At 47.6% G+C, this 20,612-nt stretch overlaps 1 protein-coding gene across 1 annotated transcript; it reads left to right on the top strand.

Moving 5' to 3' along the window:
* The first annotated feature begins 684 nt into the window (after nucleotides 1-684).
* Nucleotides 685-19,878, top strand: LOC119396745 (diacylglycerol kinase theta). The gene is made up of 3 exons (XM_037664051.2): nucleotides 685-846; nucleotides 2,563-2,661; nucleotides 16,464-19,878. Exons 1-3 carry the CDS (start codon nucleotides 724-726, stop codon nucleotides 16,596-16,598), a joined length of 357 nt encoding a protein of 118 aa, XP_037519979.1. The 5' UTR covers nucleotides 685-723; the 3' UTR covers nucleotides 16,599-19,878.
* The last annotated feature ends 734 nt before the right edge of the window (nucleotides 19,879-20,612 follow it).

Raw genomic sequence — 20,612 nt, 5'->3', positions numbered from 1 at the left:
CACTTTGCGCGCCCAGTAAGGAAAGGAGCGACAGGTTGAAGGTAAATGTTCCTAATAATTAAGACCATACCTGTCGATCTCTGGGAACAGAAGCCAATCGCGCATTCGGCCAGCTTCAGTGCAGCTGGCATTAGTATAAATAAGCAAAGGAATTATCTGCTGCCAAAGTGCTTTGACACGCTTCTTTGGATATGCACATAAAGCCCTTTTGTGTATACGTAAGCATATGTTGATGCAACCACACGGAGAAGTGATGCTGACAAAAAACTGTCGATTCATGCATCAGCTTCCCACCTGTCGCGTTGCAGCACAAATAAATCTTGTATTTAAATGGGTAAATGTTTGGTTATTTTTGTTTTGTGTAGCCACGTGAGGGCATATATTTACGTCCTGCGCATGTGAAAAAAAAAATAATTTGAGAGAGAACACTTGTGTTCGCGAGTCTTCGTGAGTCCCGTGTACCGGCGCTGTTTCCTGATATGAAGCGGGCCAAGAAGCTCAAGTTCAAACCTTTTAAAGTACATTTCCTCTATGCTCTCGTCATATTCCGTGGCGCGGTTTCATAATCGATATATCACCTTGGCTATCTCTTTTCTTTCTTCATAATCATAATTTACGGTGATCCAAGTATACGTGCAATGATTCCTGAAATGTTGAGTGTACCTGGTGGCGTGTTCGCAGTTGGGGTTCCGGTGCTAACCCCTGGGGCCCGAGAAGGAGGACATGTTCTCGAAACCGACGCACTACGACGGTATGCTCGAGATCGTCGGCGTCACTGGGGTCGTCCACATGGGCCAGATCCAGAGCGGGCTGCGCAGCGCCATCCGCATCGCGCAGGGGGGACACGTGAGCGTTTATTCGCTCCTCATTCGTCCATGCGCCAACATGGCGGTCACCGTGTCGGTAGCCAATCAGCGGTGTCGCAGTGCCGGTACAGTGATTGTTGAGCGGTCGTGGTGAGCTTGCTCCGGCCTGTTGAAATAGTATGACAGCCGCAGCGGCCATGTTCATACGTGATAACGTCATTCAACGCACAGAGTTGTCACACACAACACCACACACACACACACACACACACACACACACCCACACACACGCAACACACACACACACAACACACACACACACACACACACACACACAACACACACCACACACACAAACACCCACACACACACACACACAACACACACACACACACACACACACACCACACACACCACGTTCCTTGAAAAGGAACGTTATGTTAGGTGTCCTTTGTGGGGTTTCAAAATATCAGGTCGGTCCCTGCCCGCGGCAAAGCTATCTTTTCGTCCACTTTTCTTTCTTCCCATTACCTTACATTTACAACTAAAAACATCCCCTATACTTTCCTTGGCATATGTCTGTTAGTTTCATTATATATATATATATAATATATAATATATATATATATATATATATAGATATATACAACGTTCAAGGACAGAGCCCGAAATGAGCAAGCCTCCCATGTGCAGCCCCTCTGAAAGTACGTCACCGTCATTCTAACGTCCGTGCACAAACAACGCTTCGAAGAATCGTCCAGAATGTACCGCAGCACGCGCTGCGCCAGTTGAGCTTAAAGCCCTCAATTCACTGTCTTCCCGCAGTGACATCATCAAGTCGTCAGGCAGCGCCAGAATCGGGCGCCCAACCGTAGCGCTCTTCTCAATGTGTGTGGCAGCATTTCGCTTGCCAAATATTTGAAGTACTTTGAGCTAATCTCGTCGTGGTAGACAGTCGCTTCTGCGCTTTCTACAGCATCTAGGCTCTGCTTTATAGCCATACAGCGTTTTTTGATCGCTCCACGTGCCATGGACTGATCTTCCTGTTCGTTATATGACCACCTGATAACATACTCTGAAATCAATATCAGCGTTCGGAATGCAGCACGCACTCTTCATTGTGATAATATTACACATGATAGCGTTCCATTTCGCGCGCATGCGCGAACAAACGTAAGATCTTGAGCAAAAAGAAAAACAAAAATCAGCAACGCGAGTTATGGTTGAGAAGTTGGCTTTCCCTCATTATGTGTCTTATTGTGGAGAAGACAACGTTAGGAGAAAATTTCCTGATATGATTTTATATATAATTGCTGGGGTCTAACGTCCCAAAACACGATAAGATTTGCATGCGTGTAGCACATGTAACTTGTCGAGACGACCACGTGTGGTATGACGTGCCGTTATCTTGTCCTTAAGGAGTAATCGTAATCTCTCATGCGTGTGGCTCCTTTATGTAGTGCTGCGATACCAGTATATCTTAGGTTTTGAAGGAGACGCGCATATCGGCGTGGCATGTCATTCGTTACAGGAGACTATCTGCCACTGATCGATAAAGAAGGCAAGTAGGTGGAATACAGGTGGCGATTATTTTTTGTGAACAAGCTCAGCCCTGCAGTGTTCATTTTTTTTTTACTTTTATTTAGACTGCCCTTGTGCCCCTTGCTGGGACAGTGCATTTCCACTATCGGTGCACTCATCATTGGACGCGGGACGCTTCAGTTGACAGCTCTGTTTCTTCCATCTCGACTTTCAGTTGCGGATACGGCTAAACACAGAAATGCCCGTTCAAGTAGACGGTGAGCCTTGGATTCAGGGGCCCGGCGAAGTCGTCGTGCTCCGATCGGCCTTGAAGGTAAGCCCCGTGGTCGATGCTTTGCACGTTCGGCCTGAGAGTGTTCCACGGACATGTACTACAGCTCGCGGTGTCCTTCGAACCTTTGGAAAATGTCCGCTTAAGAACAGAACAAGGCAACGGAACGCAATGCGGCAGCTGAGACTTCTGCAGCTAACGTTCTCTGAGTGATTCGATTAAAAGGAAAAAGCACGTCGCACGAGAACAAACCTTACTCTGGTTGTTATGTGGTTATGGGAATCGCAGATTCAATTTTAAAAGACAGCTGCTCAATGTGTACGCTATAGATATTGCTAAAGACGATCCAAAGCATTCGTCTTTGCGTATAAGCGCAGTAGAAGCCGTGGAACACTCTCACCGTAATCAGAATTGCCGAGCATTTTTTTTAAACCCTACTTTCGCAGTAGAGGTTTGGTGTATGTAGAAACAGCATGCCAACTTAGTCCTATCCTGCGGCTGCCTGTAACACCAAAGTGGTTTGGCACAGTGTTGAAACTCTTAACATCGTTTGTAGAATTACTTTGCACATCGTAAAAAAAGATCTATTGATCTGCGTTAGGCAACAGCGGATGACTTTACGGGTATGATAATTATAAAGTTAAGCAACACCAACCAGTGGTAGAATCGTTGTTTGACTAAGAGTGCCCTTTTTCGCCTTTGTGCTAAATCGATAGGCTATTGCTGCAGATTAGGAAGGGTGTACTGAGAACTCGTAGCTTTGACACAGCTGTCGTTGAGTAACCTTTGTTGGTTTTGTTTGATGCGTTATTCGAATGGTTGATTGAATCCTTGCCTGCCTTGCACATCCTATGTATGCTTCCCTGAGAAACACAGTGAGCATGTGTCGTGAATGTTCCCGTAGTCAGTATGTCCCTTTCTTTTTTGTTCACATTCGAAAATTTTTTTTCTTAATTTTAACTCTTAACTACACCACACACCCTTCCCAGGTCCCAGAACAAGTACAAACGTTTTTCTTTTTTTTTTTCAATCTTGCTAGAACTGACAGCGCACGTGACGACACATTATTCATGCGCGCGAATTCAGGCACAAGCAATTTATCGTATCAATGGCAGTTCCCCTAGGTGACTGACTTGCTCATTGCGGAAACTAAGCATAACATATAAATAAAAGTGGCGACCAAGAAACAGTTACATTAACCCGAAAAGTCTACTGCAGTTGTTGCTAAAATGACGTGGTAAATGTTTAGAGCGTAGCAACGCCATACTTCATGTTGCTTATGGACTAGTATTAATTGCTAGCGGCTAACTGCCTGCACATTATATACGCCTGTGCTGTTGCTGAACATGTCAAGGCTCACCGTCCACGAAACTTGCTTCTGTGTGCCTGCCTCACGTTAGGTTTCAATGCAGACGGCTTTGCACTGTTTATAGAAAGCCATTCGAACGCTAAACATGTCAGTCTCTTTGCTGTGCCCGCAATGTTTCCCGAGTGTCGTAGCTCCCTAGTTGCGAGGACAGCAAAGAACGACACCACGATAGTACGATTTCGTGATTTCACGGTACAGGTGAGCTTCGTACAGAACACGCCCCTGGAGCAGCACCCGACAGTCATGAACGCAAAGTATGTGTTTGCTGCAAGGCAGGCTCGTAGTAACACTCGTAGTATACGGAAGTTCACAGAACCTGTATGTAGTACGCCGGTGAGGATGGAAGCAGGAATACAGTTTGTGGTGCTTCGAAAAATTTTGCTTTATTTTTTTCTTTCTGCTTGATTCTGTGCCACCATTGAATGTATAGCTGAAGCACTCGCACACATTTTTTGCTTGCCGCCAAAGGGCCGTACTCGAAACCCTCTCACTCACTTTTCTTTCCCTCCCCTTTTTCTCCTCCCCACCCGCTTCTCTTCCTCACCTCCTTGTTTCACGATACGTCGGCTCACCGTTCCGTTCCGCCCCACCTTTTCTCGCCCCGTCCCAATTCTCGCTTCCTCGTCTCTCCCGTTACACCGTCTACGCTGCGTCGGATTCGAACCTGCGAACCAAAAAAAAAAAAAAAAACACTTCATCTTGCGCTTTCCTGTCGTACACAAAATACAACAACGACGACGATGAATCGGCATAAACGCGCTCGCCACGACGGACACGTTTCAAAAAACAAACACGAAACGCCAAACAACGAACGCAACACACGCGTGCATTGCGGCGCAAACGTCTTCAGGCCACCATGCTCAGGAAAAGCAAGATGAAGCGACGCAACACGGAGCCATGCTGGCCTCGTCGATGCGGCGAGTAAGTCCTCCGAAGACTGACGAGGCGGGCAGCGGCCCCGGCACAAGACGACGACGACGGCGTCATCAGCGGCGGTAGCCACCACCAACGCCGGAAGTGGCGGCGGCGACGAGCGCCGCAGTGCAGCCGCCGCCGCCGCAGCATCAGAGTCAGTGGGGGCGATCTCGCCCGTGGTGGCGGAGAAGCCAGCGGCCGGAGGCATCGGCCGCCGACGCGACGCGAACCCGGTCGCCCACGCGTGGTGGCTGGCGTTCTTGCACGCCTGCTGCTGCGGCGCCGCATACCTGCTCGGACCGAGAGAACAGCAACGCTCTCCGCGCGACGACGGCTGATGGCCGCCCGGACCTCTCTTTTACACATTCTTCCCTCTCTCTCTCTCCGGATAGTGAGGAGGGAGAGGGGTGGCCGAGGTTGTGAAGGGAGAGGGACGATGCACGGGAACCCGCTGACGCCGTATCGCCGCCGCCGCCGATTGAAAATAACGGCCCATGTCGAGCTCCTGTCGATGCTGCTTCGCTTTGACCCCCCTGCGCGCGGGGACGGCCGTGCGCTTCTCCGTCGCTGAGAGCTCGCAACGTGAGACGACGGAAGGAGAGACGCCGCCGCTCACATGTTTCTCACTCTCTTTCCTCAAATCTGTTCTCGGTCTTATTCTCGGCCTTGTTTTGTACGACGAGGACGATTTCAGTCTTGTCGAGCAACCCCCGCCACGCAGCCTCACTCACTACGACGACAACGCAAGGCTTGCTGGAACCCGTCTCGGTTTTCTTGTACAGGCGGCCGCCGCACGAGCGCCTTCTTTCTCTTTCTCGGCTTCCCGAAAAACCCCCACGGTTTTGCACTGAGAACGACGACCCACTTGTCTATGGGCCACAGCCGCGCCTTCCTCTTCCGGCGCGCAGAGGGGAAGTGCCGGGCGTGCGTGCGCACTGTTGTTCTTTAGGGCGCGGCGCAATATGTGTGTGACTGTGTAGGTGTGTGCCTGTGGTGTGTGTGGTGCGTGTGCGGGGTAAACGCTGCATAGCCGGTCGTAGCCTGTCTCTATAGCGTCGACACATTTTAGGCTTGTTCCTATTACGGCGCGCGGCGCGAGCAGCCTCGGTCGTTGTAGATTCCACCCCGCCATCTTCGAAAAGATCACGCGCCGCACAACAAGCAAGTCGTGCACGAATCCTCAAAGCGACTCCGACCCCCGCACTGGTTTGGTTCCATTTCCAGGTACTTAGCCACACTGATCGAAGAACCAGCAATGTCCGCACTGACAAGCAGTAAGAGTGTCGCGTTCTCGGGTTTTTCGACACATTTAGACGAGACTCTTGCTGTCTCAGGTGACCTTCGTGCATACTCCCACTATTTTTAACGGAGAGGAAGAAGAGGAAAGGCCAAATGGGCGCAACAAATCATCAGAAGACAGCGCCATTACTTGGGCGTCTTTTTAATAGCTTCTTTTCTTCCGTTTCTTTCTTTCGTTCGGGCTGGCAGTCGTGGGTTGAATAGTCAGGCGAGAGTGGAGTGTAGCCCTTAAACTGCTCACTTTAGATGGCCGCGAGGCTTTTTTTAGGAGGCATGTCCCAAAGGAAACACCACTCTATACGTGTCTCAGGTGCTAAGTTACAAGTAAGCGGCGCTTGGCGTGTGAGCGATCCTTGCCGTTGCACAATCTCGCCTCTCTAGTGAAGTCGGAGAATCTAAACCTTGCGATGCGACGGCCGAGCCTGCCCTTCCACAATTTGTTCTTATTGGACAGCTTTTGTTTTTGTTTTTTTTTTTTTCTTTTCTGACTCATCATCTCTAATGGCTGGAGAAGAAAGGCGCGGCCCGTACCGATCCTAATGCGCGGGTTTCCCAGCCTCCGAACCCTCGACCAACCGGAAGAATTGGCATTAATCTAAATACTCACTTTCTCTGTTCATTGTTTCCCTTTCTTTACGGGTGTGGTTAAACTTCCGGATACTTTCTGTCGGCGTTCGCTGCCAGACGCTTGAATCGGCGAACAAGGCGAATTATTAAAGTAACAAGAAAATCGTGATGGAGCGTAGAAAGACAAACGGATCCGTTCCATCTCCTTTTTTATTGTTTTTTCGAAAATGTCGCGAAGCTAGTCTTAGTTAGCGGGTAGGCGGACTGGCACTTTATGGATTCTACGTGGCGTAGTGTGGTTAACGCGCGGTTTAGTGACAGAGCATAGCCTTCCCATGGTTTTTCCGATACAATAGTTTACAAAAACTACAAGGTTGTACACACTTAAGTCATCCCTGTCGTTACATATTGACCGGTGACGAATCCCGTTGATCATTGTCGCGAGTGGTCGAACTGTCAGTCTCCGCGAAGCACCGGTTGACACGATCGTTGACTCCGAGATTGGCTCCGGCAGCACATCGTTCGCGCTGCCGGAGCAAATCCCGGAGGCCACGGCACGACACTCGTCGTAAGTGTCCGCCCGCTGGGCCACGTGGTTAACTGTCCTGGTTTCCCAGAGTCGAGAAACTGCGTTTCGTCGTTCCCCCTTTTTCTTATTTTATTTAGAACGACCGGCGCTGTACTTAACCTCCTAGTGACGCTAGTACACTTAGTTGCATACCTAGTACAGGCTATAGACACACCTTTGTATACAGGGCGCTTTCAGCAACTGCGCTAAATACTAGTTGTTGATTAGACCATGTTTTTTCTACGCTGTTGAGTCGTTATAACGAACAGCCTCAAAGAACACTAAGCTTCTTTTTTTTTTTTCAGATTGACATGTTATATTAGTCATATAATTAGCCATCCGTACTGCAAAGAAGCAATACCCTCAGCTTACAGCCGAGTGCATAGTTAATGACTCCAAGAACATACACGATTCCTTCACGGCAAGGCAAAAGAAAGAGTACGTTCGGAGCTAGCGTTATGGAGTGAAAAAGAAAAGGCAACTGGGAGGTCTCATTATGCTATCAGTTGCCGCCTCAACAAATCCAATGGAGTACATGTTTCTTCGAATGGTTATACGTAGCGAAGAAACGCCCTGTATACAAAATCTATAGAATAAGAAGAGAGAGGAGAAAAAAAAAGAGCTGTATGAAATGCATCGTATACATATATAAATAAATGAAAGAATAACACGACGGGACGACTCGACGAACAGTGATGACGTCATATTTTACACGGTAGGCACTCGACACACTCACACATGAGCCTTGCGTTTTTTCAGGTGCTGCGCGAGTGACATTGTCCCGTGTGGTTCGTGCGCCCACCCACCGCTTTGGAGCTCCAAGCATGTACATACATTGCGCGTCCCCTCTTACATAGAGCGTACGACACTGCGTTTTTTTTTCTTTTTTGAAATTGTGCGTGCCCCAGGCGCTGTAGCTATGTACCGAGTGCGGACATTCACACACATTTTTGTTCTGGTGTCGTTAATTTAGTTAACGTCGCACCGTTAATTTAGCGCGACGTGAAGTGCGTGTAGGGCGTGAGAATGAATGATAAAAGAAAAAAAAAAGGCGGCGCGGTCTGTATAGACTGTATAGACTTGTGACGTTCTTTTTCAACATTTCTTTCTTCTTATTTTGTCTCTATAGGAATACGTTAATAATCGATTATGCAAACACTTACGAGTGCTAACGTTTGTTCGCGTATTAACGTGTGTGGCGTAAATTTTAAGGATGATGCTGCGTTGCAAATAAAAACGGGGCTTGCTTGCCTGAAAGAGTCTTTCGAGTAGTTTTGAATGGCCCGCGCCTAATATCGGCCCCTCTGTAGCTACGCTGTACTGTGAGACTTTTCTTTTTTTCTAGCTGCGAATTGTTGGCGTTTCATTGCCAGAATTTCAGTTTAGTTTGCGTCCGGTGAACGTCCCTGTTAGTGCAGTCTTGTTTTTGATATCGCTGCCTATATGCGTTATCCAATAGGACAGTGATAGGCATAGAAATTGTCCTATCTGTGACGGCAACTGTGGACTGCTCCAAGATGGTCAAACGTTATGTTACGTTGGCTTGAACGTTTCGAAACGCTCGCACACTGTTGTGAAGCGACTTCACTTGTTTTTCGTAATATTTATGCCGAATTATCGAGTATAAAGGAATCAATATCGTAAACGAGATCCCAGAAATTGTACAGAAATAATATGAACCCTATATTTAGTGCTTCAGTAGCGGAATACCTTATGTACATACGCACCGATTGTGTGTGCAACCCTGACTAAGTCATCTTTTAGTCAGCGCCCCGATGGTCTCGGTATTCGCATCGACCCGTGTTCGCGAAATTCTCGCCTTTCTACACTTAATTCAATCTAACTCAACAGCACATGTAGTAACTTCTAACCACGTGTCTTGAGGTTGGCCATCCGCTGCGGATATGCCAACTCGGCAAAATCGAAATTTCATGCGCTATTAACTATTAATCAGCAAGAATGAGACGTCAGCTTAATTAAGGAGTGACCCTTTGTTCCCCATGGTTTCAAAAACACTATCGGCTACTGCATTCAGTTTTTCAACTGTGGGACTTGGTCGTTTGAATGCGATGAACTGGAGTGTCTTTGTTTAAGTACTGCTTATACCTGTTGGTTATGCGCAGGTCTAAGCCGCCAAGCGTTCTATAGGTTCGTGGTTTTTTTTTCTCAACTCACTGTTTTGTAGTCACGAAGGTCACGTTATTTGCATTCGTTTAGCCGAGGTATAGTTGGTTTGGTTTAGTTTGTTTTCCGTTTAGTGATAACACGTACGTACCTGGGGGGATCGGCCATGCATCGGATGGAGTTGGAAGAAAATAGTTTTTAGTTCCGACTAAAAAGCAAACGGTAATCATACTACTCAACTTCGTCCTCAATATCCTCGGTTCTAACGAAGTTTCACGAGTGCTAAAGTGAAGTAGAATGATCAAGATCGTACAAACGAAGTGTTTTCAAGCCGTAACGTAAGCGAAACCATTCGTTGCTGTCTCAGAGACAAATTTTTGTTTGACGAGAACGGGGCAATGCACGACACCTCGACGCTCATTTCGGCCCTTTGTGAAAGCAGGTGTTTAAAAAATAGGTTCAGTAATGATGGTGAGATCATGTACTATCACCACAGCAGGCGATTGACTCAATCGATGCGTCCAAACTAGGATCACGTTATGACTTCGACTGTACTCGCAGCTTCGCTGGAACAAGAATATAGCGCTTGTTAAAGCGTAGCACTTCGACGTTAAGTTAAAAACAAAATCGTTATGAGGTTCTTTCTTGCATTGGGAATTAGTGCAAACACGACATACAAATCACGAAACAGGAGCACTTTGATTCTGCTAAGCGAGAGTTGTCGAAGAAAAAAAAACGGAATGCAGTTTTTGAAACATGTGCACGTGGTATGCTAAACACGCCGCTTTTAGTCGGATACGTGCGATCTCAGGATTCATCTTAACGAACTATATCCGCGCCAACATCAACACGTTACTTCGACGTGTTTTTCTGTGTCGGTTCTCCGTCAGATTCTTTTCTCGTATTGCAGTCAGCTACGACAATTTTTAAAAGAAAGGTTTAAGTGCCACTTTTACTTGCGTACTTCACAGGGATTTTATTTTTGTTTAGTCGTGTTGCATAGCGATTATTGTTTTCTATCTCAACTCCAGAATCGTACCTCGCACAGCCACTTGACAATATTCAGGGATGCTGCGTGCTTGTTATTACGGTATCTTGATTCACGGTATGGCTTTACCGCATTACGTAGGCGGGGAAGCCACCTTGCAAGAAAGAAGGAAGCGTCTTGAGACCAAGGGGGTTTTAAACCCACTTGCTCTAGACGACAAATAAAGGAGACCACTTATGGCGCTCAAAGAGAGGCGCGCTTACAGTTCTGCAGACGTTTCGGATACAACTCCGCCTCCGTTGGAAACCGCTCTTTCGCGATAACGCTTTTCTTTTCCGCTTTCGTACTTTGTTAAATTTTCTTTCCCTCTGAGGACATCACGTGTGCATGCCTTTCAGGCGTAGCGCGCGCGACAAAGGCGTCGCGACAGTGTGCCTGTGTGAGTGTGGCGGCCATTTTGTTCTTTGATTTACCTCCTCTCCCTTATCTCTCTATCTGCATGCATGCGCGCGTGTGTCTGTTGCGTGTGTGTGAGCTACTACTGCGTGCGTGTGTATATCACCGGATCGAGGGGCTTGTACATAGCAGTCTATACATAAAAAAAACACTACCTATTTGTATAGCTAGGGTGTTTTCTTATCTATATCGAGTTTGGATCTTGTGCACCTGACGAAGACGATGAAGAAACGGTGACAGCGGACGCGACGCAGGAAAGAAAGAAAGGAATTGAGAAAGAGAAAAAAAAATGTCGCTCGCCGAGCCACCTACACCATTCCTTTTTGACTCTAGGTTTATATGCTTTGTAGAGTCTCTTTCCGATAGTCTCGCCAGGCGTCACGTTATAGGCAGTCATGTGCAATGCACAATGTGAATATATTATACTTGATAATTGATGTTCCGACAGATAATACAGATGACGCGATTGTACCGCGCTGTGGAGAGAGGAAGGAAGAAACTGGTGACGTCACGTGCAGAGGCAGTCAGTCTTTGTGGTTTAATCGCTCTCTTCAACGACGGTGGTGGTTGCATTTTTCGATGCCAGGTTCGAGCGCGAACCTTGGACGCGGAAGGGAAGATTTTAAAACGAGAAGGTACGAAGTACAGTTCTTCACGCCGTAGGTATTACTACACATTACTGCAGTTAAAAAAAAACGCGATCAGTGGCAGGCAAGTAGCTATGTTTTCAAAGCGAGGCCTCTGTAGCGCCGGTCCATCGCGGATGACGCACTCCTAATGGAAAAAAATCCCGGCATACACAAGACTATGTTTCGGTGCAAATTGTATAGTATGTGTTTTTTCTTCCGATTTTTCGTTTTTTTTTCTTTTTCATGCTCGAGTGTCCATACGAAGGTTCTACTTGTAGTGTGCGTAAAGAGAGATTTTGGTTGCTATCTTCTCGAATAAAGAGAAACAACAAAAAAAGATTAAAGCTCTGCAGATGTAAGTTATGCGTGTCGTCGTTTCTTATGTGTGCTTGCGTGTGTGTTTGTGCTCGTCAGCGAAAGTGCCTTCTTGGCGTGAAGACTCAGTATTATTTTAAGGCACGTGTCGGCGAGCACAGTGACGTCGGTACGCCGCGCGTTTCTTGTTTATTAAACTATAGACCAGGGGACTCAAACTCACTTCAGCTAGTGGGCCTCAGTCACGAAATTTAGTTTCCCGCAAGAACCGGGAAGGAGGTTGAGGCGGTGGTGGGAGGGAGGGGTGGGGGTAGGAGCAGCTAGCTTTGCCGTTTGAGAGAAGACCTTTCCCATATCTCATATGTTGGTCATTTCAGAAGAGGGATTTGACGTCAGGTTTCGAGAAACAAATCAATGCTGGTCTCCAGAATGACTGAAATCTGGACGCCGATTATGAAATGTACAGTATTTGTTCCACGATTATGTTATAACACATGGTGACCGCACGGGCGCCTCACGAAAAAAATATTTCATGGATATGTGGCTCAGGGACACGGTTAAGAAAAAAAAAAGGGGGGGGGGGGGCAAGACAGTCATGTGTGAGCCGGCCCGCGTGTTTGAGACCCCTGCTATAGACAAGTGAGCAGACAGGCGACATGGCAGCCAGTTATTCTTACTTGCTCATTAAGGAGTCAAAGCTACTCATTCCCTCGAAGAACGTACTCATCGCAGACACACAACGACATACTAAAGTTTCAGAAGAAAGCCAAATGTATCAAATTGTAGTGAGGAAACTAATCGGACTGGTACACGCAAACGCTCGTGATCACTGTGGAATAAGAACAGTGGTGCATAGAATGAGACAGCGTGGATGCTGGCCATGTTGTTCACGCAAGTATAGAGCAAACTCTCCGCGTAAGCAGTTTTCTCAGTCGTAGCGGTGCAACCATTAGCACCGCCCCATTTCTCTCCTGGCCACATTCTCCTGGCCACTTACGTACACTAATGCCACATGTGTAACGAAACAATGGCTTTTTCTTTCGATCGGGTGAACAGCAGCGCTCAATAATGCTCGAAAACTTCTCGTGGGGGCTTGCCGTCCGTCTCTATGTGACATTGCATATTGATATATTTATTCATTTCGTAACATTGGGAGCGATGGCTACCTCTTGCACAAGATCTTCCACAAAGTCCGACTGTCACTTCGGGCAGACAGAAAGGACGCAGGAACACAAGCAAGCGGCACAATGACCAGCACTGAAGCACACTTGAACTGATCACAAACATTGTTGAGTTTTTAACACTACAGTTAAAATTCGTCGGCGTGAGCGGAGACCATGGTGCGACAATGCAGGAACCGTGTTCGAAACCTGTGATTGCTGCAGTGTCGAAGAATATGTCGCCGTTCTTACTAAGTATTTGTTAGATTGACTCACACGAGCGTTACCACAGTGGTGGGGGTGGCAAACATTTTATTGTTACCACTGTGGACGCCGGGGGTAACGCTGAGGGATAACAAGCATCGACTACAACGAATTCGTCTCTATAGCAAACAGACCGCCGTTCACGTCTCTAGCAGCGGCCTTGCGAGGTGAACTTAGGGCATTGAATAAGGCCTTGTTGCGGACTGATCGTTTAAAGTGCCTAAAAACGTGACCGTACGGGTCCATCGTGTCAGTGCCGCGTCGTGGTGCTTTCTCATAGCACATATAACAGACATCACAAAACGCCCGTCTTTTTGTACTGGGGGGATGGGTAAGCGGACTGGTGGTGGAGTGGCGGGGTAGGTAGAGTGAGCACTTGCTTTTACGCAAATAGCAAACGCTGAATGGCTCAAAAATTGGGAACACATACAAAGCAACAGTAAGAAAGCAGTCGCAGTCGCGACACTGGACCTGTATTCTCTTCCAGCTGCCACCTTCAGCCTGTGATCGAATGTATGAAGGGAAGCTGGGAATATGGAAAGCCACCAGGACGTAATATCTCCCTGCATAGCGTCGAATCTGACCACACGATGACTTCTCAACAAACATACGCTAAACGAAACGTTCCCCCATACACTACACCACGGAGGCCCAACGTGATCATGCAACGTAGCTCTTAGGTATGCGGTAACCTGAAAGAACAGGCGTTCCACGAGAAATGTAATTCACTAGGTTTTGTGGTATGCGCCCTTCCGATCCCCCGCGGACACCAGCGCAGGCGTTTTTTCAAGACTGGCACGCGTGTACACCTGAGCTCATTTGCACCAGGCACGCTCGCATGCCCTGCTAAGCAAGCTCGCGGCCATGATTCCTGCCCACGCAACTGACTGTAGTCGACTGCACAGTTTGCACTTCTATGCACTCACGGGCGACGTGAATGACTTGCTCTCTTCCTGTGTTGCCACTTCGTTCTTTCTCACGAGTCTTACGTTGGCCCTGCATCTTACACCCCCCGGTCCCCGCTATCGATGTCTTACCGCCATCCTCGTACGACTGCTGTTTTGTTTTCCACTGTTTGATGAGTTTCCATTGTCAGGCAACGAGGGACGCAGAGGTACGGTTTTCATCAAAACAACACCCACTACTGCTAGAAGGCTCCTTCAAGGTTGACTGGGATTTCTATTTGTATACAGCGAAATCGAGACCTCGGGCCGTGTTTTGTAACGATCCATTTCCTTTTTAATTCTTCTTTTCTTGTTTTCATTGGTCTATCTCGGCGCGACCCGAGCATGACGAATAACTAACTGCATCGTTACAAAATACAAGCCCTGCGAGCGTATTTTGTGGCTGCATTTTGTAATGATCCGTTTCGTTTCCTTTTCTGTTTTTGCATTGGCTTGAACGAGGCCGCGCCACAGCGTAATCGTCACGCGGTCAGCCACTTGACACGGCGAGTGACGAGAAAATAACACCCAAACGTGAAATGGATCGTTATATCGTTTCAGAATGCGGGTCCCTGAAGCTGCATTTGTTGCGATCCATTTCATTTGATTCTCTCGTGCTGCCTCATTGGATAGAACGAGGCCACGTCACCGTTATCGACGGTGACGTATATAGATAACAAGGTATGACTGCTGCTGTAGCTACGAAACCGCACTATAAACGCAAGATGACAGACTTAACCGTCATCAGTTTGGAAACCTTGTGGATCCTTCGGCGTACATAGAAGAAAGTGTATCGCCTGTTACAGCCTGAGCAGGACGCTTGTTTCCAGACCGCGACGGCATTTTTTCATCACACACTGTACGCGGTATTCGAAGAAGTTTGCTTTTATCAGCGTAATCTTTCATATTTCATCGCACATTGACTCCTTCGCAATCGCCGGCACATGAGTCGGCGTCTTGGCAGCCGTAATTGCTGCGCACGAACGACAATGCTAGACTGTTGGAAAATTGTTACTGCGGTGATCCGGTTTCTAAATCACCCTCGGATAAAAATCCCGGTCAACTCTGAACGAGCTTGAACATGAGCTTATCGAACCACTGTTCGATGTGAATATATTATGAAGGTTTCAGCAACATAATCAGAGCAGCACGTTGTTTTTCCTATTCATGTGAGTGTTCCAAGACGTAACTTCGTAAGAGACGAACCTTCGGCGTGAGATGGGAGTTTGACATAATATAAATATAGCTGTCAGCATAGTGTATAAATGCGCAGTGTAGCGAAAGTTCACCAGCAGTCTCAGTTTGTCTGTGTTTTGTTCTACGGCGCGAACTTAAGAAAAAAAAATTAAACAACGTTAACCATAGATACTTGTCTAGCAGACCAACATCTATAAGCGGAAGAAGAAAAAAGAATACATATGCGTTGCAGTTCCTCTATGACTTTTCTCGTCGCTGACATTGTATTTTCTGACAGACATGCTAATTTCACGTTTTAATGTGCTGATTTTCTTGCGAGGACATCATTTCAGGTTCACATTCATCTCATATTATTATGATGACATAACCGAGAACCGAATGCACAAACAACCAGTTGCAAACAAACGCTTGATTTCAAATATTATAAAACACTGTGTAGTTTTCTCGTTCGCCCCAGAAAAAAGACGAAAACAATGTGGCTGATCCGGAGGTTTGTAGAAGGAAGTGGTAGTAGACCACTGCTATTCCCGCACGCCACACTTCGCACATTCACTGAACAGACCAACGCGAAAGAACAGTCTCAGCACGTGGTGAACGCTCATAAGCCACCGCTGTACCCGAAGACACCGTCATCGCCACCAGCAACGGGTGGGAGAAAAAACAGCAACTACGTGTCTTCAGCCGGTCACGTGGGAGCATATTTATATTGTCTGCACGCGATCGGAAGGATATATCTGCTACTTCGACGCGCGTACGCAGTAATCAACGAAACACTTCGCGGCCGCACCGCCATTGAGCGACCCACTAACACGCCAGTCGGATCCCCTGCCCGAACCCTTCCCCTTTCTCCCTTTCTGCACACTCTTCTCTCGCTGCTCTTTAGCGCCTAGGAGGCTGGCGCCCTTTCTTTAACGACTTCTCTCTCACCCTCCTCCTTTTTCTTTCTTTTCCGTTCCTTTATCTTACTTTTTTATTTTCCTGTCCGCTCTTTTCCTGCTCCTCTGCTTCTCTGTCCCCCGCCACTTCCGGTCCCCTTTGATGCCCCGCAGGCCACGATGCTCAAGAAGAGCAAGAGCAAGATCAGGCGCCGCAACACTGAGCCGACCATGGTTCTGGCAAGCCTGGAAGGCCCGCAGCAGCCGCCTCCGACGACCAGTACGAGCCACACCATGGGACCCTTCTGAAGAGGGTCTTCGTGGGACTCTTTCAGCCAGGACAGCTAAACTTTGCAGTGCGCGCGCGCCTTCGGCGACTTTCTTTGTGCGTGCTGACGTTGCGGCAGTGACGGACCGCATGGGGTAACGCCCCTACGTGCTTGAGAGCCCCCCTTCGGGAAGCCGGCTTTCCCTGCTTTTATCTCTACCTAGCTTTCGCGATACGGTGGGACAGTGCGACACACTGTTCTGCTACGCAGATCAACTGCCGCTTGCGCGAGCCTCCCGCTTGGTCAACGCGGCAAAATTTCGTCGTTGACGGCTGCCTGTAGCAACGCGCAGTGTGGAACTGAACAACTGGGTATACCAGGGCGCTACACGTGGAAGCGATTTGTTGTTAGTAACGTAGATGATCATCTGGTCAGGGTTAGTGACCTGTCTCGAGAGGAGTCCTCGCTCTCAACTAAACGCTCGAGCGCGTCTCATTGTAATCGCCTACGGCACGTAGAGGTGGTTTCGTCGTCACTTTCGCTCAGCTTGTCACACTATGCAAGTGCTTTAAGATCTCGTGCTCACTCGCAGTTATCAAATGACAAAACACACGAGGACGCTGTAAATGAGTCGAAATAAGTCGAGAGCTATTTTGCGCTTTGGTGACCGTACGCTTGAAAAAGTGAGGCGCAAAGCTATACATATAGGCTAATGCTGGAGGTTAGTCCACCAATTAAGATTTAAAAAAAAAGGAAGCTTTTCTCAGAATCCAGCTGTTCATGCGCAACCGGACGTCGGCCGTCTGGACTATAGGCTTCAAGTGCCAGCGATTCTGCTGAAGCTCTGAAGCTTCCTGTATTTTCTGGCCCGTAGCCCATCTCAGCTATTGCGTCGCGTGCTCCGCACTAGTGTTTGGCGAATGCCAATAGCATTCTCTCATTTGGTTCTTCGTGTCTCACAAGCGGATGGCCTGCGTCTTCGCGACTGTGCTCGTATCATCTAATGTTTTCCTTCGTGTCTTGTCGTGTATTACAGTGTGCATCCGTGGAACCCACCGCAGAGGTCTTCGTGACCTGCATCCCTCGCCTTCTGTTCTTTTATTTTCTCTCTCTCTCTCTTCAGCGTGATGCGTACTGTGCCGTTCCTCTATACGTCTTGCCTGGCTGAAGTACTGGGTTGTATTGTGGATTACGGAGCCTTGCTCGGGCGCATATATATACGGATGCCATTGAGGGCAAGACGTGTCTTGTGGCGCTCCCTGTCCCTTTTTCAGCGTACTACGATGCTGCTCCCTTCTGCACCGTTGTTCTTATAAACTCAAACCATATCCGAGTCATTCCAGCCTTTGGATGCGTACAAACGGAGAGAAAGAAAAAAAAAGAAGAAGAAATACCTACGCCGTTCTACTTTTGCTTCGATGTGGTTCGTTGGTCCTTCAGTGGCATTCCGTGGGCCCGACAGTTCGAGCGGGCTCACAAAAGTTACAGCACTTGCTTTTTGTAGGCTATATACATATATCCATATCTACGATATGTAAATACGGTAGCCGTTATTACGAGGTTTTATCCTTAAGTTCACAATAACTAAGTGACCGTAGCTCTAAATAAAACACGGGCAGGAGTGTCATTCCTTGAGGTGTAGTTGCGAAGTTTTCTATAGAGCACGTGTTCGTAACACCCTTTTCCGCAGGCTATTCTCAATCTAGGCAACTATAGGGAAACACCCACTTTTAGAAGAGCTGTGTATATAATCTATGTATAACTCGAGAGCTGGCGTTAATTGTAATGGAAAACGCATAACAGGCACGTTTCTCATTTGGAGCTAGCACCGCATCTGTAAGGCAGTAGGTGGGCAGTTGACGCTCGAATTCCAATGCATCGTCAGGCGTTTGGACGTGTAGCCTTGTGCTTTCAGCAGTGGAACAGTACGCGACGCACCGTTGACGTAGAAAACACTCCCCCAGTTGTACGTTATAACAGTGTACGGCTTTGAGAGGAACATGTCGCACAAACGTTTTTGATATGCAATACAGAAATGCATTTGTTGGCAGAGAGTTACCGAAAGGAAGGAAAACAAAAGATGTCGAGGGCAGCCCTGTATGCACCCTATTACAGAGTCACCGGGATATTTTGGTTAGACGGCGAGTAGTAGGCTGTTTTCTAGGACGGCGCACAGCGTTGTTTTTTGCCGCGCTGAAATCTGATGCTGAGTCGATGCTGAAATCTTTCTTTACCCCTCATTCAGCTGAAAGTATATCTCGTGGAGATATCGTTTCTCAAGAACTAATTAACTGCTAGATGTCTGTGTGTAGCTTGTCGATGTAGGCACTCAAGGTTGAACTCATGTGCAGCCAGCCGCGAAAATAGTGCGGTACCACATTTTGCGTTTTTGAGAACGCGATATGTAGTGCGTTGCAACACACACTGAACACTACAGGTCTAAATCAATATTGTATACGCGTAAAGACAAAAGAACACGATGGATGGTTGTGCGCTGTTTAGGCAGATGTGCGCCAGGGATCGAAAAGATCTGCCGTAGACACAAAAATATTATGACGATTTTCTCGTACCCTGAACGCGGCTAGCGTATTGTACTTATGCCTAGAGTTTCTCCGGTGCAGTGCAGGTGGTCGCTTATGTAAACTAGAGTAAAGAAAGAAAATGAAACACTTCCTTGAATTACGAACATGCCCTCGCACGTGACACTAAAAAAGCTCGCTTGACTTTTAGCAGCCATGCAACACACTTTCAACGCACACCTTGTCATATACTTACCCGTCATAATCGAGCCAGGGCTGCTTTTCACAGATAGAGCATAGCATCCACCAGTCGGCGGCGCTCGGGAACTTTGCATTGCCTCGGCGTGTTTTCCAGCCGTCAGGCGCCCTACGTATTGCCCAAAGATCTTTGATCCCAACTGAGTCCAGTTCCCGCTCAAACAGACCGGGCCGAGTGCCTCTGTTGTACCCAGTGTATTTAGCCAGAGCACGCTCCCCTCTTGCTTGAGCACTGTTATAGAACAAGGTGCCTCGCCAGAAGCAAAGCTCGCTTGAGTTTCAGGTCTAACATGATATGTAGAGAACACACGTGCATATTTAGGCATAGACACACAGATACGACGAAGCGTACACTACTTTGTAGGAGTGCTAATTAAAAAAAAAGTTTAAGAAGACGAAGTTAAACACTTTCTTGACGTGATACACAGATAGGGCTCGCAACACGTCGGCTACTAACATAGCGTAAAAGGAGAAAAAGAAAAAAAAAACTGTCCACGAGCTGTACACATGTTGATAGGCATGACGACAATAAACGATTTATGTCACGGAAATGCACGATTCTCTGTTCCTTCCTTACGGCGATTAACAGTGGTCAAGCAAGGGTAGCCCCAGCCCATAGCCAAGATTTCGACAAGACGACTTGTGTTTATCACAGCGCAGACAAATACAGTTCTATAAACATCGTCTCTGGATTGAGGCTTCCGTTATTCGACCACTGTTTTAGCAATTGGTCTCCATCTTCCTGGATCTCTTTTGTTTCATATTCTTCTAATAGCAACACGTGTGAGGTACCCAAGACATCACCTTGGACACAGCGCTTGATAATTTAGACATGGATGGACCGGTAAGTTCGAAATTACTTTGTCGTTATGACCTGAGTGAAACGCAATGCGGTGTGCACCCGAAAAGCCTGACCTTCAGAAGGACTGACTGTCGGGCTTGTTGCAAGCCTTGCGTTATCACAGTACGTTGATTTAGGGAAAATTAAGCACAAAAGATGAAGGCAGTCAAGGTAATGCCTTGGTGGTCTGTTTCTTGTCGCGAAGATATTCAAAAAGTTACTTTAGATCCGCACAAAGGAATACAATAAAGCCACTGGTCGAGAACGTTCAATCCAGCAGAGCGGACATAGGCATGCGCACAGGGGGGGCAGGGGGGGACCTGTGACGGGGGGGGTGGTGCAAAATCTGCCCCGTACATTGACATTCCTAGTCACCTAAGAGGGGGGGGGGGCGCAAAATCTGCCCCATACATTGACTTAGTAGGGTGGGGGGGGC

The sequence above is a fragment of the Rhipicephalus sanguineus genome, chromosome 6, assembly GCF_013339695.2.
Source record: "Rhipicephalus sanguineus isolate Rsan-2018 chromosome 6, BIME_Rsan_1.4, whole genome shotgun sequence".
In the NCBI taxonomy this organism is placed as follows: Eukaryota; Metazoa; Arthropoda; class Arachnida; order Ixodida; family Ixodidae; genus Rhipicephalus; species Rhipicephalus sanguineus.
The sequence above is the reverse complement of the archived record's forward strand: the minus strand, read 5'-3'. Positions and strand labels throughout refer to the sequence as shown.